Genomic DNA, 25,597 nt, shown 5'->3' on the forward strand with positions numbered 1-25,597 from the left:
AGTATTAGCTTTGGGAATGGTTGGAAGGAAGAGTGGGGAAGGGATGTGGTCCCCTGGGACCCCAGGTGCAAAGCTTGTGTCCTATAAAGAAGAGGAGAGAGAGATGAGGAAATGATCTGGCTCATAGTAGGGTAATTTTTAGCATTCAAGTGACATGGGCATTGTTATTAATCATTTGTGGTTTAATCGTCCAGTGCCATCTGAGGGATTTGTTCCTTGAAACATCCTCTGTTTTCAAGAAACACGGTGGGCACAGCCTAGAACCTTTGTGGGGCCAGGGATAGACATAGATAGAGATATCTATCTCTCTCTCTCTCTCTCTCTATATATATATATATATATATATATATATTTGAACTGAACTAATGCCCATAGTATGATCAGGATAGCAAGATGGTCTGGTAAATATTTGTATTCATGTATTAAAATTCTATTTCATTATTTTAAATTTCACTATTTTGAAATTTCACTATTTCATTATTTTGAATTTTAAGCATTCTTCTTAAACTTTCATGGATAGCTTTTAATAAATGTATTCTTGAAACGAAATAGGAACGCCGATCCCCCAATTCAAAAATGAACCCTCCGGGAAGACTTCTGGGAAGTCCAGGTTTCATTTCTGGCTTCAATGCTGGGGGGGTGGGGTAAGGCAAGGGAGTGGGGGTCTCCCTTTGGCTAGAATCGGCTGCGGGCTGTGTTTGAAAGCTAGGGGTGGTGGCTGGGTGTGGTGACGTGGTCACGTCAGAGGCAGAGACACGGGCTAGCCACATAGTTCATAACCCTTTGCAAGAGTGTGCTCCCACCATATGCTGTCTAAATCTGAAATTCTTCCAGACTGGGCCGTGGTTCTTCATTCCAAAACAAAAGGCAAGTTGTCTCTTGCCCGTGCACTAAGTTCCCTTTATGGGGGTAAAATGCTGATGCGACAGAGCGGTGCCCTGTGCAGGCAGGGGCGAGGAGCCAGTGCAGAGGCCAAGAGGGAGTAGTCACCACAGTGGGGAGGGGGGTCTGACCGGACCGGTGGGGTCAGGCCAAGCTCTCCCACACACCTGTGCTAAAGGCCTCCCTTCTGACTTTTAAGCAGATGGTCTCATCATGCAGTATTCAAAGGGCGCCTTATTTCTGTGGTTTTAAGGAATGAGTGAAACTCCAGGAAATGCTAACAGGCACCTGGGTTTTTGAAGGCAAGACTGGCCAAAGGAAAGATTTTTCTGGAGTATTTACAATGGGCTGAGCTAGAACAGGAGGAAAAGAATCAAGAATTGAGCTTTTTTTTTTTTTTTTAAATGAAGTTTGACTTCCTCTTCATAAAGGTTTTTTTAAAAAAAGATTTATTTATTTGAGAGAGAGAGAGAGTGTGTGTGTGTGAAGGGAGGGGGGCAGAGGGAGGGAGAGAGAGAGACTCTCAAGCAGACCCCCCCGCTGAACATGGAGCCCAATGCAGGGCTCGACGTCACGATCCGAAGTTCACGACCTGAGCTGAAATCATCAGGACATTCAACCGACTGAGCCACCCAGGCGCCCCAGTTATATTTTTAACGAAGTATACCTTGCCTACACGGTTTTTAGGTATACCTTTTCTTCTTTTAGAGAGAGCATGGGATGTTTCTAAGGTCACAAGGTAAGACATCTTATCCCCAGCTGTCCAGGAAGGAAGAGTAGACTGGGTCTCTGGGTATGTCCATCCCTGGCCTCTCAGTGCGAAATCCATCTCGTAGCAGGGGCGGCTGGGTGGCTCAGTGGGTAAGCATCTGCCTTCTTGCTCAGGTCATGATCTCAGGGTCCTGGGATCGAATCCCGAATTGGGCTCCCCGCTCAGCGTGGGGTCTGCTTCTCCCTCTGCCTCTGTTCTCGCTCGCTCGCTCTCTCTCTCAAGTAAATAAATAAAATCTTAAAAACAAAACAAAACAGGGCACCTGGGTGTCTCAGTCATTACGTGTCTGCCTTCGGCTCAGGTCATGATCCCAGGGTCCTGGGATCGAGCCCCGCATCGGGCTCCCTGCCTGGCAGGAAGCCTGCTTCTCCCTCTCCCACTCCCCCTGCCTGTGTTCCCTCTCTCTCTCTCTCTCTCTCTGTCCAATAAATAAATAAAATCTTAAAAAAAAAAAAAGGCAAAACAAAACAACAACATAAAAGAAACCCGTCTCTCAGCAGGGCCACAAGGCCCTTCGTCGCCAGCTCATGCCTCCCCAGTGACTCCCTCTCACCGTGTGGACGTGGCGCCCGGCGGCTGCACGCGCATCTCCTGATGACGCAGGTGCTTCCCGCTGCTTAGACTGCTTCCCTCCACTTTCTACCCAACTCAGGGGCCAAAACTTTGCCTTTCTTTTATCTCTGAGGTCTCGGTGTCTTGGAACTTAGTACTCACCAGATGGGAGAATGGGTGTGTAGGTGAACGGACAGGCGGGTGAGGCGTGGGTGTTTGGAAGGGGGAAGGGCGGACTAGACGAGGAATGGGCGGGGTGTGGTTACAGGGGGATGGATGGGCAGGTGGAAGGGAGAATGAATGGGGAGATGACTGGGCTGTCGGGTTACCACGGGGCTCTGCATTCTGCACTTCCACTGCCGGTGTCTTCCGGACAGAAGGAAAACAACCCGAGTAGATGGCAGGGAGTCTAGGAGACAAATCTGGAGTGACGAGGCATTTCGGACCAGGGCTTCATAAAGAGCTTACGGACTAGGCATAACATGGTGGAGGGGGTGAGTTAACATCAGAAATCAGAGCTTCATTTTTAAAGCTTAAAAGTAGTTTGGGGGGGGGGTGTGTGCGGGGAAGCCTGTAACATTGATCGTGGTAACTAACAACAGTCCGGGTCAGGAAGCCCATCGATGTTGGGAAAGTTGACTTGGGTTGGGAGCCCACTTCTCCCGCAGGAGCTCAAAGGAGCATAGGCAATTGCTTTGTGGTGAGCAGATGGGGTAGGCTGTCACCAGAGCCGACAGAACCCTCGAAGGTGCCCCTCGTGTGTTTGTCTCTGTCTCTTTCCCTCTGATCCTGGTAGCCTTCCTCTCCTGTGCTTAGTAAAATTGACATCGGCTAAAATGCACAGGTCGGGACGCCTGGGTGGCTCAGCTGGTTAAGCAGGTCATGATCCCAGCGTCCTGGGATCGAGTCCCACATCAGGCTCCTTGCTCGGCAGGGAGCCTTCTTCTCCCTCTGCCTCTGCCTGCCACTCTGTCTGCCTGTGCTCGCTCTCTCTCCCTCTCTCTGACAAATAAATAAAATCTTAAAAAAAAAAAAGTTTAAAAAAAATAAAATAAAATAAAATGCACGGGTCAACGTACTAGAATACGTTCTTTGAATATTTACTGTCTAGATTCATTCTGAAGCAGTGAAAACAGCTGCACCCAGGAACAGGCCTCTAAGTGACTGTTTGCAGACGCCAGGGGGCACGTGCCCAGGCCTGAGTCCTTGCTAATTCCATAGCCGGGGCCTGGGCGCGGGGGATGTTCCTCTACAGGATGATCTGAAGACGATCTACCTCTCACCCTTCCTTGTTCTTTGTGTCCCCTGCTTTTTTTTTTTTTGTGGTAAACAGTAGCCCTACTCAGGGTGTCATCCAGGACACGTGGGATTCAGGGTGTTTGGTTTATTTCTTTAAAGAGAGGATTTTCAAACAAGAGTGAAGTCTCAGTTCTCCTGACTTGACTAAAGATTCACTCACCCACGGGGGCTGTAAGGAAAGGCCTGGAATTCAACTCAAGCATCTGCTTTTAGGCAAGGGCCCCAGCCTCCCAGGAAGAGGAGACATAGTGACAGGCAGGGAGACCTCTGTGACTTTCCGCCCCGTGAAGGAAAGGCTGTCCCCTGACCGGGCACAGGTGCTCAGGTCCTGCCCCAAGTCTGGTCTCCCCACCTCTCTGCTCCCCGGGGCAAAATTCATCCTGAATATAGGTGCAGGTCCTAAAATAGTCTGGCACCCTTCAGAGCCAGGGGGAGCCCGGCTGCTCCCACCTTCCAGGAGGTTCCTTGCCTGGCCCTCCTCCTGGAGCCTCTTTAGGGGACAGTCCCCTTGAGCTGGAGTGCAGGGACCTGAGGACGGGGATCGTCCCCCTGAGCGGTGAGAGCGCGCCGGCTGTGGCCTCCTGAGCCACATCCCGGAGCAGCAGGCCTCCACCCTGGGGGGCACATTGCTCTGAGAACCCCTCCCTTCCCCCAGGACAAGGATAAGCAGATGCTAGTCGGAGCGGGGGAGCTGGGGGGAGCCACCTGGAAAGATTAACTCTGATGGCGGAGGCCCTGGTGAGTGACTGTTGCCCCCCAAATGGGCTTTCCCCACAGGAACACGCACCGGCCCCCCCTACGATGATCCTCCCGGCGAGCAGCACCCCTCCGGGAGAGGCCCCGTTCCCCAGCTTGGCTCCTCAGGACTTCTGGAGGTCTCAGATCTCGGGCTACTCGGGGTCCGTGACCCGGCATATCAGCCACCGGGCCAACAACTTCAAACGACACCCCAAGAGGAGGAAGTGCATTCGCCCTTCCCCACCCCCACCCCCCAACACCCCGTGTCCGATCGATTTGGTGGACTTTGGGGACCTGCACCCACAGAGGTCCTTCCGGGAGCTGCTGTTCAACGGCTGCATTCTCTTTGGCATCGAGTTCAGCTATGCCATGGAGACGGCGTACGTGACCCCAGTGCTCCTGCAGATGGGCCTGCCCGACCAGCTCTACAGCCTGGTGTGGTTCATCAGCCCGATCCTCGGTGAGCCCCAGCTCAGCCCCGATGGCGGACGGCCTCCGGACACCTTTGGAAGCTTCCAGAAGCCTGAGTTGAAGCAGCTAGAGGGTCCCAAGGGGACGAGGGGGAGCAAGAGGGAAGCTATGCTCATGGTCTGGGGCTGTGGGAGAACACCGTGGGGTCACCACACCCCGTAGTTTACGTGACTTTGTCTAAACCAAACCACAGAATGGGCATTTCACAGACCCCAGGGATTCCTGGAGGATCCAAGCCCCAAAGCTTGACGTGGTTTGGGTCTGGGGAGGTCCTGGAATTTTGCGGATTCCCAAGGAAGGTCATGGCCACTTAGTGTTTTCCAGGGGCCTGAGTGGAAAATGTGAGCAGAAGCCGAGCTATTCCAAGAGTCTGTCTTCCGTGTTTCTAGCCCGGGGCTGTGTGCCCCGAGTGCTTTATTCGCTTGACGCCCTGGGACGTTTGGGGGCAAGTGTCTGAGGGCTGTGACGGGGCTGTCTCTGTCCAGCGCGGCGTGCGGGGTGGGCTGGAGGGGACCCCGGCCGTGACCCCGGCCCGCTCTGTTTCAGGATTCCTACTGCAGCCACTGCTGGGTGCTTGGAGTGACCGATGTACCTCAAGGTTTGGAAGGAGACGCCCTTTCATTCTTGTCCTGGCTATAGGTCTGTTGTTTTGGAACTGAAATAAAGTGGAAAAAAAAAAAAAAAAAAAAAACCAGTCCCCAACTGCTTCCTCTTAGCAAAATCTAAAATAGCGTTGACCAAAGCAGCAACACAGATAAAATTCCACAGGTGGGGTGGCAGCGAGCGCCCTGGCACCAGCCCGAGTTAACTGTGGCCATCTAGCACCTTGGCTTTCCAAGAACGAGTTAAGATTTAGGTCATTCCCACTCAGCTGGACCGAATAAAGACCCCAATGCAAGCAAAATCGAGAACAAAACCAAAAAACCAAAAACCGTGATGATTCTGGAGGGGACTTTTCCCATAGGCTCTGCTTAAAGTTTGGTGGAAAAGGAACTCTCGGGGCCAGCCTGGGGTCTGGGGGAGGACAGAGCTGCTCCGCGGTCCGGGCCTGACGGTTTCTCCATCCGCAGGGGCGTTGCTGGGCCTCTCGCTCCTGCTCAACGGCAGGGACCTGGGCACGGCGCTGGCTGACTCATCCGACAACCACGAGTGGGGCCTCCTCCTGACCGTGTGTGGGGTGGTGCTCATGGACTTCAGCGCCGACTCCGCCGACAACCCCAGCCACGCCTACATGATGGACGTGTGCAGCCCCGCCGACCAGGACCGCGGCCTCAACATCCACGCGCTCCTGGCAGGTAGGTCTCCGGTTGGCGCAGCGGCGCCTTTCCTGTGGGCATTGCGGATCGCCTCAGTGCAAAACCCAAGTTGTAAAACTCAAATGTGGGGGACACCTGGGTGTCTCGGTCGGTGAAGTGTCAGCCTTCAGCTCAGGTCATTGTCCCGGGGTCCTGGGATCGAGCTCCACGTTGGGCTCCCTGCTCAGTGGAGAGCCTGCTTCTCCCTCTCCCTCTGCAGCTCCCCCTGCTTGTGCAAACTCTCTCTCTCTGTGTCCAATAAATAAATAAAATCTTAAAAAAAAAAAAAAACCTCAACTAAATGGATGAACAATGAGCTGATTGAAAATACTTATTTCCAACGATCTAGTTCAGCAGGATTCCGTGTGTTGGCCTGCGCGCCGGCGTGCACGAGCCACGCGTGTGCGTGGGTAAGTCTCCGAGGGCATGCGCCTGCGGGCACCTGATTCTCGCCGTTCGAGGAGTTGCTGTCTACAAAGTCGCTGCAAGCCCTGAGTTCGCCAGCTCGGAGTCCCTGCCCAGGAAGGGGACAGGGTTGGGTCTCACTCTCACCAACCACGTCGGCACTTCAACCTGTTTTCTGCGTTTCTGTCTAAAAACACTTTCTGAACGTGGATCACAGATCCACAAACACGGGTGTGTGGCCGACAGCGCCGGAACGTGTGCCTGAGCAAAGCTGACCTCACGCATGTGTTTGCCCCCCAAGACCCAGCACCTCCTCCTGGATGAGCGCGACCTGCGGGGCGTTTTAAACGTTGATGTCACCCTCCCCAAAAAAGGCAAAAAGTCCACAGAAAAGTGGCATCGTGTCGACAATAAAAAGTTTGGCTGTTCACACCCTTGAGGGCCGAAATAAGGAGGCAGAGCGTCGCCTTGTAGGGCCTCTGTGGACCTGGTGTGTCAGGGAACCGGCCAGGGCTCGCCGCTCTGCCGCACCCGGTGTGATCGCGTGTGGCCTGGGTACTGACCGACCGGTCACATTGGAGTGAACAGGGAAATTGCCACATACAGAGTCTGCCTCTGATGAGGAGTCGAGCACACGTGAGTGCCACGCACTCACATGCATGTGCCACGGACACACACACGTACACCCGAGCTGCATGTGCGGCCAATGGGAGAAACGAGCCTCGGGAGGTAAGACACGAGGCAGGAATGACCGTGGAGCCGCAGAGCCTGTGCGGTTAGCAGAAGGGAGGGGTGCGGAGGGCGAGCCTTACCCTCCGTGACCCCACACGAGAGCGGAGAGCGCTTCGAAAGAACTGACTGCGAAAGGAGGATTCAGTACGCTGTTTGCTTATCACAGTATCCCCGGAAAAGCAGTCCGTCCGGCTTTCTTCTACGAAACACGGACTAAAATGTTCCCGTTTAAGAAAGCGTCGGGAAGTGTTTCTAAAGGTCAAGGGGAAGACGTAACAAGACCGGCTTGCGCAGGACCTGGGTGAACACGGGGGTGAGGCCAGCGGTTCCAGGATCGGGAAGGCGGAATCAGTTCTGGGCTTTTCCTCCTGTTCAGCGCGGCGACGTTGGGCAAACTGCTCAGTCTGTCCAATCCCAGCTGTTTCTTCTAGAAAATGCCACGCTGTCTCTGTTTGCACACAGGGAATTTCTTCAGGGGTCTCGGCTGGGCCAGTGCTGGAGTGTGGGAGGGAGCAAGGCGAACCCCGTTTTTTACCTGACAATCTTCTGAATTGTTGCTATTCTTTGTAAAAAGATCTATTTATTTATTTTGGAGAGAGAGAGAGAGCGCGCGCGCACATGCACAGATGCACGAGTGGGGGGAGGGGCAGAAGCAGAAAGAGAGATTCTCGAGCAGACTCCGCGCCGAGTCCGGATCCTGACCCTGGGCTCAACCTCCCCACCCCGAGATCATGACCTGAGCCAAAATCAAGAGCCGGGTGCTTAACTGACTGAGCCACCCGCGTGTCCCTTTTTTCTTTTTTTGTTGTGTTAGAATACACATCATTAAAAAAAAAATCACCATCTTAACCGATTTTAAGTGAACAGTTTGGTGGCATCGAACACACTCCCGTTGTGGTGGGGCCATCACCACCGCCCACCCCCATCACACACACACACACAACTTTCTCATCTTATAAAACTGAAACTCTGTCCCCACTGAGCACTAACTGCCCCCACGCCCAGAACCCCAGGCTCTCCATGTGCTCTCTCTGTCTCTGCCATCTCGACAGCTCGGAGTCCCTCCTGTGGGTGGCCTTATGCGGTGCTTGTCTTTGTGTGACTGGCTGATTTCACTTCGGACAGTGGTCGTCCCTGTTGTGGCAAGTGTCAGAATGTCCCTCCCGTGTGTGCTGGAGTAACGCACCATTGTGCGCAGAGATTGCCTCCTGCTTCTCCATTCCCCTCTTGCTGGACACTAGGCGGCTGCCACATTGCAGCTCTTGTGACTCACGCTGCTACAGACTTGGGGAGCTTACGGTTCTTTGGGCTTTAAACCGAGACGGGAAGGTGCTGGATCGTACAGTAATTCAATTCTAAATTTTCTGAGGAGCCCCCCAGCAACACCGTTGGGTTACGATTTCCCCCACGTCTCCACCAACACTTACAATTGTCTTGTCGTTTTGATACAACCCATCCTGATGGGTGCGAGGTGGGCTCTATTGTGGCTTCGGTTTGCATTTCCCTGGGGGCTCCGGACGCTGAGGCCCCTCCGAGCGCCTCCTGGCCATCGGCGTGTCTTCCTGGGAGAAATAGCTGGGAAACAGATCTGTGAGTCCTTTGCCCATGTTTGAATCGGGTTGTCTCTGTTTTCGAGGCTGAGCGATGTCCCGTTTCTTTCCCGTTTCAGTCATTGTTTTGTTTTGTTTTGTTTTGTTTTTAAAAAAAAGGTCAATAGAGGTTATCTCAAATCTGACCTTATTTAAGGGCCACAAAATAGCAATTGTGTCTTGGAGAGAGGTGGGACGCTCGTGGGGACCACGAAGGTGGGGAGTTAGGAATACCAAGAGGAGGGGTGACGTGAAATTCCAAGGCCTGTAGGGACAGTCGGGGACAGATGAGGGCGCTCCGGGGGGTGGGGAGAACCGTGAAGTGATGGGTTTCAGGGCCACGTGGCAGCTTGAGGGGCCCGTGCAAGGCTGAGCTGCGTGTGTCTGAGCCCAGGCCTTGCCGCAGAAGTTCCGCTTTACAAGAGTCTGGTTCTCCCCGAGGCGGAGGGCGGCCGGATCGCACGGGCGGTTGGCATTCGGCAGCAGCAGAAGGAAACGGAGGAAACTCACCTCCCAACCAGCTGGAAATGTTGCTGGACTCGAGATAAGATAAGGCCGCAGTCCCTGGGGTGTAGCAGCGGGGTGGGCCAGGGGTCCTGGGGACGTGGGAGCGGGCGACGGAGAAACAGAACTTTCTGGAGTGAAGTGCTGCTGGCTGGGCACAACATGGCATCGCCCACCTTTTTACGCCATGCTGCGTGAATCAGCTTGACGTGCACCTGTTCCCCGAGGCCGTGGGGTGCCGCGAGCAGGAGCAGAGGACCAGATCCCCGCAGCCTTCTTGTTTCCTGCCGGCTTGCTGAGCCGGAGGGCGAGGGCCGCCGTCCTTGGTCATCATTGGGGGTGACCCCTAGTGGTGGCCGCACATGAGGACGCGGGCCTCAGGCGAGCACCACCAGGGTGGCCACGTGAATCCCACCCCCCACATGCGTGTGTGGTCTGTGTGTTGGAGAAGAGATCTTCCCTGTTTGCCCGGCACTGACCCTGGGGGGCTGGGCCTCCTGGAAGGGGACTGTGAGCCAGTGTAGACATTCAGTAATCCGGCAAGGCCACAGGTAATTGGGACAGATGTGGACGGGTGGGCACCATGCTGTTTGCTCTGGGGCCAGGCAGCCCCGGGGGGTGGCCCTTGACCAGGAGAGGCCCCCCAGGGGAATCCCATTCTCCTTCACAGTCTCTCTGGGGTTGAGGAGGGACCGAGGCCGGATGTGTGTCCTCGCAGCGGATTTGGCCACTGAGTCAGACGCGGACCCACGACTCGCGAGGGCCCTCCCCCACCCCCCTGGCTGCCCGGGGGTACTTAACTCCGCTTCTCTCCCCAGGCCTCGGAGGAGGATTCGGTTACGTGGTCGGGGGCATCCACTGGGACAGAACCAGCTTCGGGAGAGCCCTGGGCGGGCAGCTGAGGGTCATCTACATCTTCACCGCGGTCACCCTGAGCGTCACCACCGTCCTGACCCTGGTCAGCATCCCCGAGAGACCCCTGCGGCCGCCTGGCGAGAAGAAGGCCGCCATGAAGAGCCCCAGCCTCCCGCTGCCGCCTTCGCCGCCGCTGCTGTGCGAGGACGGGGCGGGCGAGCCCCTGCCGTGCCCCGCGGCCGCCGGCCCCTACGCCAGCTTCTCCAGCCCCATCTCGCCGCTCAGCCCGCTCACGCCCAAGTACGGCAGCTTCAGCAGCAGGGACGGCTCCCTGACGGGCCTCAGCGAGTTCGCCTCGTCCTTCGCCACCTCCAACATCGACAGCGTGCTCATCGACTGCTTCCCGGCCGGCGCCGACCCCTACCTGGCCCTCCCGGGCAGCGCCCCGCGGCCGGCCCTCAGCGTCAGCTTCCCCCGGGCCCCCGACGGCTTCTACCGCCGGGACCGCGGCCTCGGGGACGGGCGGGAGGGGGCCCTGGCCGCGGGCCCCGACGGGGACGTGCTGAGGGTGGGCTCCCTGGACGCGCCCAAGCCGCGGTCGGCCGGGATCCTGAAGAGACCTCAGACCCTGGCCATCCCGGACGCGGCCGGAGGGGGCGGCGGTCCCGAAAGCAGCCGGAGGAGGAACGTGACCTTCAGTCAGCAGGTAGAGGTGAAGGGGGGAGGGCAGAGGTCAGAGGGCGCCGGGGCCGCACCCTGTCGGGAGTTCGACGGGAAGAGGGGCTGTCGCTCCGGGAAGCCCACCCAAACCCTGCCCCGGCCAGAGGCCTCGGGAAGTCGGTGGGTCGAAGCCCACGAGGACTGCGCGCGGCGGGGGAGAGGCTGGGGGGCTCCGAGGGTCTGTCGGGGGTCCGGCAGCGGCTTACCGTGCCGGTCCCCGTCCAAGGGACGCTGCTTTGAAACGCGGCCACATTGGCCCCAAGATAGTTTGGGCGCAGAGGGCCCTGGGGTGCGTTTGTCAGAAGCACCCGCAGTGTTTCTCCCAGGGCCCGCCACGCGCGTGGGCTGCGTGACTCTAGGCCCCGCAGAGCTCAGTGTCCCCCCGGGATGGACACCCCACGGAGGGCCTGGCGGACGAGTCGGGGCCCTCCCGGTGTCCATCCTCAGCCGGCCCCGAGGCTGTCAGAACTCTGGATTCTAAAAGGCAGCGGGAGGCATGGACTGGCCGGTGAAGAACTTTCCAGAAAGCTGTTTGTGTGGTATTTCGTATTCGTCAGATGGGCGGGGAGGCCACCAGCTGACACGTGAGACTCGCCGCCATCAGAGTCCGTGGTCACCTCCAGTGAAAGAAGGGCTCTGCTGCTCGCTTGAAGCAGACGTAACAGTTCTGGGCCCGCCTGCCCCCAGCGGGGTCACAGGGTGAGAGAAGGTTCTGGTGAGGACCTGGAGCTTCTGTGAAACTGTGCGGCCCTGAGGGCAGCAGGCGGTCACTCGGGGGCACCCCTGCTGTCCTGCCCGGCGTGTCCCTGAGACCCGAAGCCCCCCCAGGCCCCGGAGGGTTTGCTCCTCAGCCAGGCAGCCCCCACCCCCACGCTGGGCCAGGCTGACGGACGCCCCAGTTCGGAGAGGCTGACTGGAGACGCATTTTGAGGTTGTTGTTCCTTTTCTCTTGGGTTAAAGGTCAAGGGCGTCTGTATGTCTGGTTCGCTCTTCTTGGGCCCGTGCAGCCTTCTTCGTCTTGAGAGTGACTGTCCCTTGCTGTGAGGATGGGTCCTTGTGGCGAAGTCCTGAGGGCACCTCCTGGGCTCAGGAGGTCTGAAGAACCGAAACCCACTAGAGGGTTAGGCAGTCCCGTTACCGTCGGAAGAAAGAAGTCTAACGGCTCGAGGGTGTTAGCTTCATCTGGTCCCTTGATGACTTCAGAGTGCTCCACAGGAGGTCTTGTCAATGGCGGGTCACCTGAGGCCACTTCCGGCAGTTCAGATGGGCGTCAGATACAGTTCCTTAGTTACGGTTGAAACTCCTGTGCGAATTCTTTCTTCTAGGTCCATTCTCCGTACAGCATCATTTATGAGCCTGCTTTTAAAAATTACTTATTTATTTATTTATTTGAGAAAAAGAGAGGGGGGTGGAGAACGAGCACCAGCAGGAGGAGTGGGAGAGAGAAGCAGGTCCTCCGCTGAGCAGGGAGCCCGAGGCGGGGTTCGATCGCAGGACCCTGAGACCATGACCTGAGCCCCCAGCTCTTTGAGGAAAGGAAAGGTCGCGAGTTACCTATGAACGCATCCAGCCTCAGGTGGGCACGCAGGTGTCATTCCCGCGGTCTTCCTCCGGCAGCCGTGGTGACAAGCCCCGGGGACGTGACTGCCCGTGGACCTGGTATCCTGGGCTCTTCGCTTCCTCTGGGTCTCCCCACTTGGCCGACAGCAGCACGGGCTCCCTCGGCCCCGGAGTTGGGGCGGCGTCCCTTCCTCACCCCTGCTGCTTGCAGAACGGTTGCCTCCGCAGCCGGTGTCTGGCCAGACCCAGGCAGGGCGACCGAGGAGTGACGCCTTTCCGTGCCAGGAAGGGTTGGCAAAGCGAATCAGGGAGCGGGTTTGCCGCGGGCCTGGTGCTCCTGGGCCCCAGGGAGAGACCCATCCGCGCCGAGGGCCAGGGGAAGTGTGTTTGCGCCCTGCACCTGCTCCCTCGGCTGCCCCAGCCTCCGTGTAGGCGGGAGTCACACCAGCCCGAGAGAACAGGGGACAGATCCCCAGGCCCCTTGCAATAAGTCCCTTTTATACCCTACTGTTCCAGAAAAGAAGGGACACTTGTAACATCTGGATTTGAACCGACCCATAGTTCTCATATTTCAAGGGTGTCCCCCATTGGGCTCGGTATCCACTCCCTCTCCGTGGCACAGACGGCTCACCCTGTGGCCACAGTGCAGGCGCCCCCCCCCCCACCACGCCTTGTTCGTGGCCGCTGCGGGTGGGACGAGACGACCTAATGCTGGCTGTCCTGTTCAGGTGGTGCTGCACAGCGTGCGTGTGTGCGTGTGCGTGAGTGCATGTGTACATGCCGTGGGCGTAAGAGCACGAGTGTATGCACGCGTGTGTGTGCACGCACATGCGTGCCCTGTGTATGTGCCCATGCGAGTGTGTGCCCGTGTGCGTACGTATGTGTGTGCGCGCATGTGTGCGGGTGCATGTGTGTGTGCGTGTGCACAAGTGCGTGTGAACACACGCGTCCCCGGACGGCCGGAGCCCGGTGCCCTGACAAGCGGCCTGTGCGCCCTTCCTCTCCCTCCTCCCCAGGTGGCAAACATCTTGCTGAACGGCGTCAAGTATGAGAGCGAGCTGGCGGGCTCTGGCGAGCCGGCGGGGCAGCCCCTGTCCGTGCGGCACCTCTGCGTCACCATCTGCCACATGCCCAAGGCCCTGCGCAACCTCTGCGTCAACCACTTCCTGGGTGAGCCCCTGGCCAACCTCCCCGTGCGTCCGCGTCCCGGCCTGGGGCTCGCTGCGGGGGGCGCGGCTGCCTGACCTGGGGCTCCGGCCCCCGCCAGCCTCCCAGGGCGTCCCAGAGCCCCGTGTCCTGTCCCGAGGGGACACTTTCCATGCGTGTGGACTCCCCAGATGCCACCCAGGGTGGGGCCTGGGAAGGGCCAGAGAGATGCCTCCTCCAGGCAGCCCCAAAGTAAGCCAGGTTGTCCAGAGAGAGGCACAGCTCTGCCCCCGTGCCGGACACCTGGTCTCCTCTGAGTCCAGGTTCCCGTTACCAAAAGCTTTTCGGACCACTCGCAGTTAAGTGACGGACGCTACTGATGGAGCTTGGGTCTTAAGCCCGTCTGGGCCTCACTGCTGTCTTCCTCCTCAAGCCAAGACAGACACACACAGACACTCCCACGTGCCCACGGGGGCCCGGCACTGGCCTTGAGCCCACGAGCCCTGGCGTGCCGATCGCCATGGAAAAGCCCAAGCTCGCATCTCATTCTGTTCGGGATCTCCTTGCCGTCAGGCTGTCGAGCCTCTGAGGATGATTACAAATTTGAGATGCTCCGGGGCTCTCGAACACTGTGGGATGTAAATCAGGATGTCTCTCTAGAAGGCAATTTAGCAACAGGCAAGAATCTTAAAAATGCCCATAGCCTTTATCCCAGTGACCCTCCCTGGTATTCTTTGCAAGAAGGCAATCGGACCTGTTACCGGGCATCTACGTCCCAGGGATCCGCCCGCACGATTCCTAAGAGCCAGACGCTGGGGGGCAGGGGCGGGGAGGAGGGGTGCGGGGGGCGGGGCGGGAAGCAAAATGCCAGCAGTGCAGGGAGGGGTTAGATGGAGGCAGGGCGGGTCTGCCTCGTGCAATACTTTGCTGCCATTGAAAGGGGCTGTTTAGGAACACGAAATGGCACAGGGAGGTGTATATGATAGTTACTGGGGTTCAGGAGGTCCAGCAAACACCACCCCTTCCTCTACCAAAGACACTGACACGGGCGTCAGAGGAACGGAGCCCCGCGGCGTGTGCGGGGAGGGGCCCCAGCGGACCTCCATCCGCGTCGGCGGTCACGTGCCACCCCCTCGTGCCCGTGGCGACAGCTCCCCCCCACCTTCTTGTCCCCCTTGCGGAGAGGCGAGTGAGGGGCAGGAGACGGCGTGAGGGGTTCGCTCTCCTCGTGACGATAGTGTTTAGGCAAAGGACAGAATATGACCTTTCACGCCACAGAGCCTGTGTTTATAAGACGATTTGCTTAAAAAACAAAAAAAGAACACGACGACGTCGACCGGTGGGGACCTGCGCGAGCTTAGCAGAGGTCGCGTGGTCTCCGGGTAGTGAGGCTGCAGGAACTTTCTCCGTCGGGTTCCGGGTCGGGTTCCGGGTCCGCACGTGAATTACTCTGAGCCGGGGTCGAAGCACCTGTGGGCGGAGGCGGGGCCGCAGGGCCGCTGGTCACCAGCCCTTCCCCCCGCCAGGGTGGCTCTCGTTTGAGGGGCTGCTGCTGTTCTACACGGACTTCATGGGTGAGGTGGTGTTTCAGGGAGACCCCAAGGCCCCGCACACGTCGGAGGAGTATCAGAAGTACAACAGCGGGGTCACCGTGGGCTGCTGGGGGATGTGTATTTACGCCTTCAGTGCTGCCTTCTACTCAGGTACCCGCCGCCCTGGGGGGGTGCGGAGGGGGCTCGGGGGGCCCCGTGGGAAGGGTGGCTTTAGTGGGGTCGTGGGATGAAGGGAGGTCCTGGTCTTCACCGTCGTGGGCGTGGCACCCCTGTTTGGGACAACCTGGTTGGGGCCAGCGGGCAGAAAGGCCAGGCCCGGGGAGGGGAGGGCGAAGTGGGGGCATCGGGAGGAACACGGAGGTCACCTCTAGACGGTCGTCTGCCAACCCCCCGCCCCCATCCTTCCCGTGTGGATTCACGTGGCAGCTGGTCACCTCGGGGTCAGCCCCGGGGTTCCGTCAGGGGCCAGTGGGCGCTTTCGGCCTCGCGGGCCACACAGCCTGCGGGGAAGCACCGGGCGCGCCCCGGGAGGCTCGGAAGCCGCCTCGGATGGACGAGATGCTTCTGTCTGAGGCGCGTGCGTGGCCGAGTCCCAGTGGGACCTCCTTTATGTTGGACGGGAACTGGGATTTCAGACAATTTTCACGTGTCACAAAATACTTGTCTCCTTCTGATTTTTTTTTAAACCATCTAAGAATATAAAAACCGTCCTTCACTCTAGGCCAGCTTGGTTTTGCCTCCCTGTCCTGCACCCCGAGCCCTTCTGCTATTTTGGCCCAAGATCCCTTCACCTGCACCCCCAAGCTTCCACCCCAGGGCCTGCCATCCCTCTAGACCCCCCTGGCCCAGGTGCCCCCAGAGCCGTCGCCCCAGGCTCCCCACCCCCAAGCAGGCCTTCTGGTCTGGGGCGAGCTGCCGGCCAGCAGTAGGGCCAGCCCCAGGGAAGTGGCCCTGGGACACGGAGGCCCCGGGGCCACCGGGCGGTGCGGCGGGCTGCTCATCTGCCTTTCCGGCCCACAGCGATTCTTGAGAAGCTAGAAGAATACCTCAGCATCCGCACGCTGTACTTCATTGCCTACCTGGCCTTTGGCCTGGGGACCGGGCTCGCCACCCTGTCCAGGAACCTCTACGTGGTCCTGTCCCTCTGCATAACCTACGGGATTTTATTTTCCACCCTGTGCACCCTGCCCTACTCGCTGCTGTGTGATTACTACCAGAACAAAAAGGTAAGGGTCTCCGGTTTCTGCTTCGGGTCCCGAAGAGGCCTGCCTGGGCCTGGCTTGCCCTGTCCCGGCGGCCTGGAGAAACCCCACCTGAGACGTGGCCCGGGGAGCAGCCCCGCACGGGAAATGGGGGGCCCGTTTGAACATTCAGAAAGTCGGCTGCTGAGCGCAGAGCATAAACGTGAGCAGGGAGCGGCCCAGGGAGGCGCCCCCGTCCGTGGGGGAAGATCGCGCAGCTGGGACAGTGGCAGGGCAGGCCCACCCCTTCGTGTTCCCTTCTGGCAGGTTTTGGGGTCGCCTGTTAGCACTGGGCCTCGGGTGAGGCAAGGGAGGCCCTCACCTGGGACACTAAACACCCAGTGGTCAAGGTCAACAGTAGGTTAACCCGGTATTTCTAAAGAAAGAATGAGTGCGGAGGCTTCAGCTGATCAGAGTGTCAGGACTTTGAAGACGGGAAGTTGCCGCCCCCGGAGTCTTGCTTGTAGAGTCTTCTAGAGGCTCACATTCCAGTCAGTCTCTGCCCAGTCGCAGGGCCGAGGCCTAGGCCAGAGGAAAAGCCAGGAGACTCGGTCCTGTCTTTATGTACGATTCTGACCTTTGGCTCAGTGTGGATTGTCCTTGAGCGGCTGGCGGAGGTGGGGGCCGCCGCCCACCACCGTGCCGTCCGCCCACTCCTGGTGGGGGCAGTGTGTCCCCAGAGCTGGGTCATCGCGCCGCCATCAATTCAGAGCCCAAAGAAACCCCATGCCCACGAGCCGTCCCCCTTCCCGTCCTTTTGCCCCCAGCCCCCGAGACCACGAAGCCACTCTGTGCCTCTCTGCCTTTGCTTGTCGGGACGTGTCACGGAGGCGAACCCGTGTCACACTCGGTGTCATGTTTTCAAGGTGCATCAAGTTGTGGCCTGGGGCACGGCTTCCTTCCTTCCTGCCCCGACGATGCTCCCATCAAGGATTTTTTTGCTGTAACTTGGAGATTTGAAAATACTGCATTAAAAGATCACCCTGACCCCTGGGTTTCTCACACCCCCCCCTTTTGATTTGGGGCTTTGTCGCCTCCCCCAGGCCTGGCCCAAGAGGCATCCTGAGTTGTTTTAGGGGCTTCCAAGTATCTGATGAGTTCAGCTGGGGCCGGCTCTGAGCACAATGTTTTTTGGGAAGAGTCACATCTGCCTGGGACTCCAGGCGTGACAGTGAGCCGGCCCTTGGGCCCGAGGGTGGCAGCCGTGGCGGCCCCTCCCAGCCCCTTCCCTGCCAGCCGTGGGACTCCCGGACACGCTCACAGGCAGTGGCCACAAGGATAGCACCTCCCCCCGGGTCGGGAACGGTGGGGACAGAGGCTGTGATGGCCGGAGAGTGAGCCCTGTGCTGCCAGCCCAAGCCTGCAGCAGCGACGAGACCCGGGCGGGGAGAGGACTTGAGTGACGCCACCCCTGCTAGCTGGGGCCTCTGCTTCCCCCAACCCCCCCGTGGCCACCATCCCCTTGTCCGTTCCCTGCAGGCCCGAGACCCCCTTGACTGGGGAAAACAAACTGGGGAAAAAAGCCAGCTCTTGGCGGGAGGCTGCCCCACCCTGTGCGAAGGGACGCCCAGAGCCTCGGGTCGCCCTAACTGAATTTGGTCAGCACTCCTGGAAGCCTTGGGCCGCTTGCTTGTAGAGTCTTCTAGAGGCTCACATTCCCGTCAGTCTCTGCCCAGTCGCAGGCTCAGGGCTCACCTGTGATCGCCAGCCCCCCACCCCCCGCACCCCTGCTGAGGCCTTGGGGGGAGGCCCACTTTCCCCAGGACACGCACGTGCGCATTCACACAGCACCTTGCGGGTGCCACAAAGACACGAAGGTCCGGATGCGGGAGGCCGGCCCCAGGCAGTGCACACAGTGTCTCGGGGGTGGGGGGCACCCATCTGCTGCCTCGTGGCGGGTGGTGGCCCGTGCGGGGAGCAGAGGGAGGGGACCCACCCCACCTCCAGCCACCATCACTCCAACAGCTCTGCTCAGAGGCATGTCTTCACCCTCAAGCCCCCATTTGGTGCCGGGGTGGCACGGAAGGAACGTGGCCTGTCCACCCTGGGGGCCACAAGGGGCTCGGCAAAGCAGCCCAAGGAGCAGGCACAGAGCCGTGAGAGGCTATTTCAGGGCGCGCAGCCGACAGAGGCTGGGAGAGGGGAAGAGCCAGGACGCGGAGTGCCCCCCCAGCCCGGCAGGCCGCCTTTCTTTCAGGGGAGAGGAAGGCCAAGGCCAGGCCGTCGGGGCCGGGGAGAGCCTCCGCGCCGCCTGGGCCTGCGGGAGCGTCCGGCGCCGAGTGGCGGATTCTTCTCGCTGGCGTCATCTCTCCGAGCACAGACGTTACTAAGCTCTTGGCTGAACTCCCGGCGCGCGTCGGCGCTGGAAAGTGTGAGCCGGCGGCGCGTGGACCGTGCGGGTGCCCGGGGCCTGCAGGCGACGCGGGGCCGGGTCCCGCCGCGGCCCAGGGCTCCCGCTGACAGTGTCTCCTTCTGGGTCAGTTCGCAGGGTCCGGCGTGGACGGCACCCGGCGGGGCATGGGCGTGGACATCTCCCTGCTCAGCTGCCAGTACTTCCTGGCCCAGATTCTGGTCTCCCTGGTGCTGGGGCCTCTGACCTCGGCCGTGGGCAGCGCCAACGGGGTCATGTATTTCTCGAGCCTGGTGTCCTTCCTGGGCTGCTTGTACTCCTCCCTGTTTGTCATTTATGAGATCCCTCCCAGCGACGCCGCTGAGGAGGAGCACCGACCCCTCCTGCTGAACGTCTGAGCCCCGAGCCCCGGCCTTGGCCCGGAGCCCGTGCCCGGGGGTCTGGAGCAGGCCGCCTGGTGAGAAGCCCGAGGCCCGGGTGGACGTGGGACTGGCCTCCTGCGGAATGTACATATGTGATAAAACAATAAACGGCGGCCGCGAAGCCTACGGTTTCTCGTCGTGGCTCTCCCAAGGGTGGAGAGGTGCCCTGGGGAGCGGGGTGCTCCCCGCGGGGGCTCGGGGAAGGGACTCCGAGGTGGGTGGAGCTCAGTGGCCTTCATCTGGCAGCACGTTGCCACCCCGGCCCCGCCGGGAAGACATCGGCGATGTCTGGAGATGGTTCTGGTTGTCACAACTCCGGTGCCTACCGTCCGGAGATGCCTCGGAACTCCCACCGTCACAGGACGGCCCCCACAACGAGGAATGCTCCAGCCCCAGAGGTCAATCGTGCCGAGGTGCAGAACCAATCTCCTGCCCACTGATCCCAGAATGGAGTCAGAGTGCGCAGTGCTTTTGGGTCAGAAGGCCTCGTGTCCATTCATTCAGCCATTCATTCATTCATTCATTCATTCATTCTTTCATTCTCCCCCATCCATCCATCCATCCGTCCATCCGTCCATCCGTCCATCCCTTCCTTCCCCCACCCTACAGACAGCCATCCAGTGCCCTGGGGGTGCAGGCAAGGGTAGGTGCTGGGATCCAGCTGTGAGCAAGTGTCTGCCCTCGTGGAGCTGGTGTAGGAGGAGGCAGACAATACACGGAGGTCTGTGCCCGAGGATGGCGGTGAGTGCTGTGAACACCAGCAGGGCAGGAGGATGCGGTGACAGGGTTGGGGAGTGGCCTGTGCTAGGGAGAAGGGCAGTGCCCTGGTGAAGAGAGGAAGACATCTGAGAATGGAGGTGGCAATCTGGTGTGTTTGAGGGCTCATAGGCTCCAAAATGCTTGAGTCGCAGCATGTCTGGGAAGGTAGGAACCTCCAGGAGGAGGAGCAGACGCGCTGGTGAACGCAGATCTGTCCTCTAACTTGCCCCACCCACCTGCACCCACCATCTTCCAGTTGATGGACCTGCATGAATCTCAGACTTCTTGTGTCGAGGTCCTTTGCCATGTGTCTTCTGGTCATCTTCCATCTATCGACTCCCTGAGCTGGCCGAGGCCCCTTCCTGGTGCAGCCGGGCGGGCTCTTCTCCCCGAACTGTGAGTGCTGGCCGACTGTGCCGTGAGGGGGTGGGGTGTGGCGGGCCACTCGTGCACCTGCCCGCTGCACTGGTACTGGGCCTGGCTCTAGCACCCCCACTGCATTGTCCCTATATTCTGGGGACACATAGGAAACACTGATCACAAGTCCCCAAAAGCAATGGGGGTCCTGGGCCTACCGCCAGCCTCTAAGGAAAGTCTGAGGTTTATGGGCTGCTGACATGTCCTGTCGTCTTTCTGACAAATCAGGGACAGTAGGTGTAACCCCCCCCCCCGGACTCTACAGGGCACCTTACCCACCTCCCCACATGAGCCACAGCTTCCCCAGTGCCATTGCCTGCTGGGCTGCTGAGCCTATTGAGGTGGCTCCTGTGGGGTCCCTGGAGTCCAGGCATCCCCTCTCTGTGCCCCCAGATCTGGCCCAGGATCTCTGCCCCCTTCCTTGCCCCCCCCCAACTACCCTTCCTGTGCAACCTCCACCCCTTCCCTCTTAACACTTTCGGCGGGGGTGTTTCTCGGAGCCTAAGGAACAGGGTCTGAACTCTTCACGCCCGACGTGGGCCCTGCCTGTCTTCCCAGCCCGTGCGGCCCCAGAGCCCCCTCTGCCACAGATGTGCTCATGCTCTTCCCACAGGTGAAGTCTTACTACCTCTTCGCCGCCCATCGACTTCTGAATCATCAACTTAGATCCATCTAAAACGCCACCTCCTCCGTGCAGCCCGCCCTGGTCGGAATCAGTGAGTCCTCTCTCTGTGCCTTTGTGTCATGCCATTTTACCCTTGGTTACAAGCTAAGTGAAGCAGGTCTTATGCTCCCTGATCCACGTGTAGGTGAAGCAGAGAATTTGGGTGACTTTTCAGTCATCCAATTCCTTTGGGCCTCCTGTTTGTCGCATGGTTTTCCTCGGACTCGACTCCTCCTCCCTGCACTTACATTGCTTTCGAGAGCTTTAGATGTTTTAGAAAATGTGGTGTTGGATGGGTGTCCGCTGGTCTGGGATGCTTTTGCCCAGAATGGTCAAATCGTCGTGTGAGAGGGAACAGGGAGGTTTCACTCTCACTCCTGGCTTGCCAAACCTTGGGCTTTCTTCCTAGAACTTTCTAAGTAAACAGAGATTGCTCTTACACGTGGGCATCTGCACAGAGTCGGTGGGCGGAACACAGCACTGGTCGCTCAGGCCAGCACCCAAACGCCGCCCTTGACCTTCAGGTCTGTTCCCAGCAGATGGCAGTGGGAGCAACCGCAGGATCCAAACCATGAGGCCCAGGACTCGCTGAGGCCACCATCACTTGATTTTCCCATCTCAGAGAATCACTCTCCGGACTTAACAGTGGAGCTGTGATGATGGTCAGGACACGGGACCTCTGCTCACGGGTCCTCAAGTCCTCCGCTGGGCCCTGCGGTGAGCGGCCTTCTGCAGTCTACTGGCTTCATCCTCCCCAGTGAGGGGGAGGAGCTGGCCTAACTCTGTTTGGTAGGCGGACCTGGGCCCCGAGATGGGCTCCTTAGGTGCTTGGCCCAGGTCACACAGGGTCACATGCTTGTACCAGGGGTTCTGACTCCAGACCTCATGCTGCTTAAAAAGTTTCTGGAGCAAAGGGTGAGCTGCCGTGGTCCTTCCCCGAAGTCTGTCTCTGTCTGGTCACGGTAAGAGGAAAGGGAAGGGAAGGGAAGCCTTTGCTCCACGGACCCGTGATGAGACTGACGCCCTCCAAGCCACTAAAACCGGGCACTCCTGACTGATGCCATTCCTGACTTTCCACTCAGCAAACTTGGAAAACGGGCGCTCGTCCCTTGCTGCTGCGCGGGAATGCACACACCAGTGCGTCTGCCTGCGGCCCACAGCATCTACAGCAGACACTCAACGTGGGGCCAGGGGGCCAGTTGTGAAACCACAGGCTTCACCTGTCTGGTTTCTATCTTCCCAGACTGTTGGACTAACCCTAGATCCTGGGCTGGGATACGGGGACTGGTCAAGGTGCCCATCACACCGGGTCACAGGTTTTTATTTTTAAGGATTTTATTTACTTATTTGACAGAGAGACACAGAGAGCATAAGCAGGGGGAGTGGCAGGCAGAGGGAGAGGGAGAAGCAGGCTCCCCACAGAACAGGGAGCCCGATGCGGGACTCGATCCCAGGACCCCGGGATCACAACCTGAGCCGAAGGCAGTCGCCTAACCGACTGGGCCGCCCAGGTGCCTTGGGTCATAGGTTTTGAGGGAATGTGACAGAACTGACAATGGCCAGGGCCTGCTATGTAGTGGGGTGCTCAGCTTCAGGGACCTCCAGGTGACGCAGGCAGGGTCTGCGGATGCTGTGCCGTCCTGGCCGTGAGCAGGTCGGAGGGCCTCTGAGGACCCTCTTCCTGAAAGACTCAAAGGAGAGGAGATGTCCTGAGATGGGGGCATACTTGCGGTACAGGACCCTTAGGGCAGTGGTGGCTTAGGGGAACTCTCGGGGAGCTTCAAGGGCCATCATGCTAGAAATCACCATGGCTGAGGTGATCATGGGGTGACCGTCACTCAGCCAGAGTTTGCTGAGCACCTACAGTGTATGGCCCAGCGCGGGGAATACAGCTGAACACCGCAGAGAAGCACCTCCTGGCCTCCCAACAGCCTTCCCTGCCGTAACATCCATGCTGGGCCCAACCCGTGCCACCCGCAGCCCTCGGCCCCCTCTCCGGCCATCTGTCTCCCACGCTTCTGCTGTGACCTGTCCCTTCAGGCCCTGTGACAGGAAGAACGCCACCAGGGCTTGACGGACGCCGCCACCTGGTGGTCGGGACCAGGAGTGGCGTCTTCTGCGGCATGAAGCACAGCAGAGTCCGGGCAAAAGTAAGAGGAGCAGGGGCGACCTTGGACACACAGCTGGGGGACAGGTACACAGACATCCGCTCTTAAACACCATGCCCGCCACAGGCTGGAAGGTCTACTAAGAAGGGCATTAAGGTTCTGCTTTTAGTCTAGTTCGCTACATTGGGTGTCCACACTGCAGGGTTGACCACGGTGAAGCAGATGCCCTCTCCTGACCCAAACATCGAATGGGGCAGACCAAGGCCAGAGCCAGAGGGGCTGGGAGATCTCAGAGCAGGCTCAGGTGGTCAGGAGATGGCAGGATTGAGAGAAACTTAAGAGGGTCACTTCAGGTGCCCCAGTAGTGACCAGCTTTGTGAATGGGGCCAAAGGCCCTTCTCTCTGGTCACCCAGGCCTACGACTCAACAGCACACCCGGTCGGTGCACTGAGGAGCCCTCCCCTGCAGGTGCCTGTTCATTCTCGGTCAGCAAACATTTGCAAAGCAAGTGCCTTCCAGGCCTGGAACCCCGGTCGGGGTCGGGGGATGCAGGCGCAGCTTCTGCGGCCTGGGTCCCTAATACGCCAGAAGGAAACAATTCCCCAAGACTTGCAAGCTGTTCTTGGCGAAGAGCCGCCCTGGGTCAGAGATTCGGAGTCTGGAAGGCAAGCTGCCCGAGCCCCCTGGGGCAGCCCGGGACCCAGTGAGGGGACACCACAGATACAGAGACCTCCACGGACCGGAACTGCAGAACAGAGAACCAGGGATGTGGGCAAGCCCTGTGGCGAAGCACTTGCCGTTCCCGGGCCACGGGCTTCAGCCTCAAGAGACGCCGCAGCTCCGGCAGCCTCTGCCTCCCGCGGGGCCTGCGCGCCGCGAGTCCCGGGCCTCCAGAGCGCACCTTCTCCAGCAGCCCGAGGCAGCCCGTGGCCAGCCCGCCCCACGGCCACCTCCGCCCGCAGACTGGTCTGCGGAGTCGCTCTGGGAAGGAGACAGGGAGGCCCAGGGTCCCTCTGCCCTTTGAGGTCTCCACAGCTCGGAGGTCTAGTGCAGGACAGATACTTCTACTGGTCCTGGGGCCTGTGGCTTGACCCCAGCTGTCTGGTAGAACTGGTCTTGTTGGGATTCCACAGCTTTTGAGTCCAGGAGCTGAGTGGGTTGTCCGGGAGAGGCCGAGGGCGGCCGCTCAGGTCTGCGTTGGCACTGGATCACGCCGCTCAGGCTCCCACAAGCTTCTGGCCAGAAGCACTCCAGCCCTGCCCGTCCCTTGTCAGCCACTGCACCTGCATGTGTTCGGCTCCGCGTTCCTGGCATTTGAAGGTCTTATAACTCCGTGTCGGCACGGGAGGTCACTGCTGATGCTGTCATGCGTCCCTGCCCTATGCGTAAGTGGCCTCAGTTCGCACAGGTGGTGCCTCGCTGAGCTGCCCCGTTCCCCTGGACTTACCGTAGGCATTTGTCAACACAGTGACCGCGCACCCAGCCCTGCCGAGTGCCATTTCATAGCTCACGCTTCTCAGCTCCCTAACCAGAGGGGCTGTGGAGCCACCAGGACCTCAGCCCAAGCCGAGGGTCCATCCACGGGGACACCAGTGCCCGTTCATCCAGGTGGCGAGAGGCGAGGGCAGAGCCAGGGCCCCAGCGGCTTCGTCCTCCCCATGGATCCAGCAGCAGACAGTCACCGCCGCAGGCTCTGCCTCAGAAGGCGGCAGGGCAGGGCGGGGACAATGGCCACAGCTGTCCACACCTGACAACTATGGCCTGAGCAGCTCTGATCCAAGGGTCTTTCTGCAGCATCAATCTAAGAACCCATTCACAGACACCACAGCCTGACACTTCAACCTGTCTGGAACTTGTAGTTCGTAGGTCTAGGCCTGACGCTACGGTCAGAGAGTGCGCGCTCTAGGTAAGAAACCGGCAAAGGCGGCTCTGGCCGCTCCCCCTTCCCTCCGCACCCCCTGCCACTCCCGCCTTCTCATCCATGATCCAGAATGACCGTCACTTGTGCCCCCTATGCCTACTCTGGCAGACCCCTCAACTCTATCCCCCCGACCACCCAAGTTGCTGAGCAGGATGCCTGCCATCAGAGAACACAGACCTGCCTCTAGGGCCATCAGTGGGTATGCCCCTCAGGGTCCTCTGCTTGGCAGAACTGTCCTGCCCTCAACTAGGCAGTGACATGAGCCACTCCCCAAGCCTTTGCCACCACCAGGCAGTCAGCCCCATTGGAAGGCAGTTCATCAACAGGGTCGCTCTTGCTCCGTCTCCCAGGGCATCTGGAAGCCCATACTCCCGACGGAAAGGCGATAGTCTCGCAGTGATAGTCTTGAAGCTTTAGGAAAAAGCCCTTGACAGTCTCCGAAAGCTGAGCCAGAATCCGTTCCGATGCCTGCTTCTCCCCACAGCCACATCCACACCCTCCCAGCCATCAGCTGCCTCGCTCCGCTCCCGGGCGCTAGACTGCATCGGGACACTGGAGGGCAGCTCTGAGGGTGGGCTGGCGCGCTGGCAGGGCAGAGAGGGGATGGCTGGAGGAGGCCACTGCACCGGTGGTTAGCTTCAG

General features: G+C 59.3%; 1 protein-coding gene across 8 annotated transcripts in view; it reads left to right on the plus strand.

The window, feature by feature from the left end:
- The window catches only part of SLC45A1 (solute carrier family 45 member 1), a 28,763-nt gene that overhangs the window by 956 nt on the left and 2,210 nt on the right, over positions 1–25,597 (plus strand). The window contains exons 2-10 of one of the 8 annotated variants that reach the window (XR_014299325.1): positions 4,283–4,703; positions 5,261–5,353; positions 5,785–6,009; positions 10,058–10,800; positions 13,391–13,544; positions 15,047–15,223; positions 16,094–16,299; positions 20,876–20,978; positions 21,463–21,643. Coding sequence is in view for 6 of the 8 variants with exons in the window: in XM_082685307.1 (XP_082541433.1) it covers positions 4,283–4,703; positions 5,261–5,353; positions 5,785–6,009; positions 10,058–10,800; positions 13,391–13,544; positions 15,047–15,223; positions 16,094–16,299; positions 18,796–19,062 (2,286 nt within the window). In the remaining 2 variants the exon portion in view is untranslated. Of the gene's footprint in view, positions 1–4,282; positions 4,704–5,260; positions 5,354–5,784; positions 6,010–10,057; positions 10,801–13,390; positions 13,545–15,046; positions 15,224–16,093; positions 16,300–18,795; positions 19,496–20,875; positions 20,979–21,462; positions 21,644–25,597 lie in introns of those variants that run through there. The other 7 variants (XR_014299326.1, XM_082685309.1, XM_082685307.1 and 4 more) reach the window with 7 other exon arrangements.

Source organism: Mustela nivalis, assembly GCF_964662115.1.
Source record: "Mustela nivalis genome assembly, chromosome: 10".
In the NCBI taxonomy this organism is placed as follows: Eukaryota; Metazoa; Chordata; class Mammalia; order Carnivora; family Mustelidae; genus Mustela; species Mustela nivalis.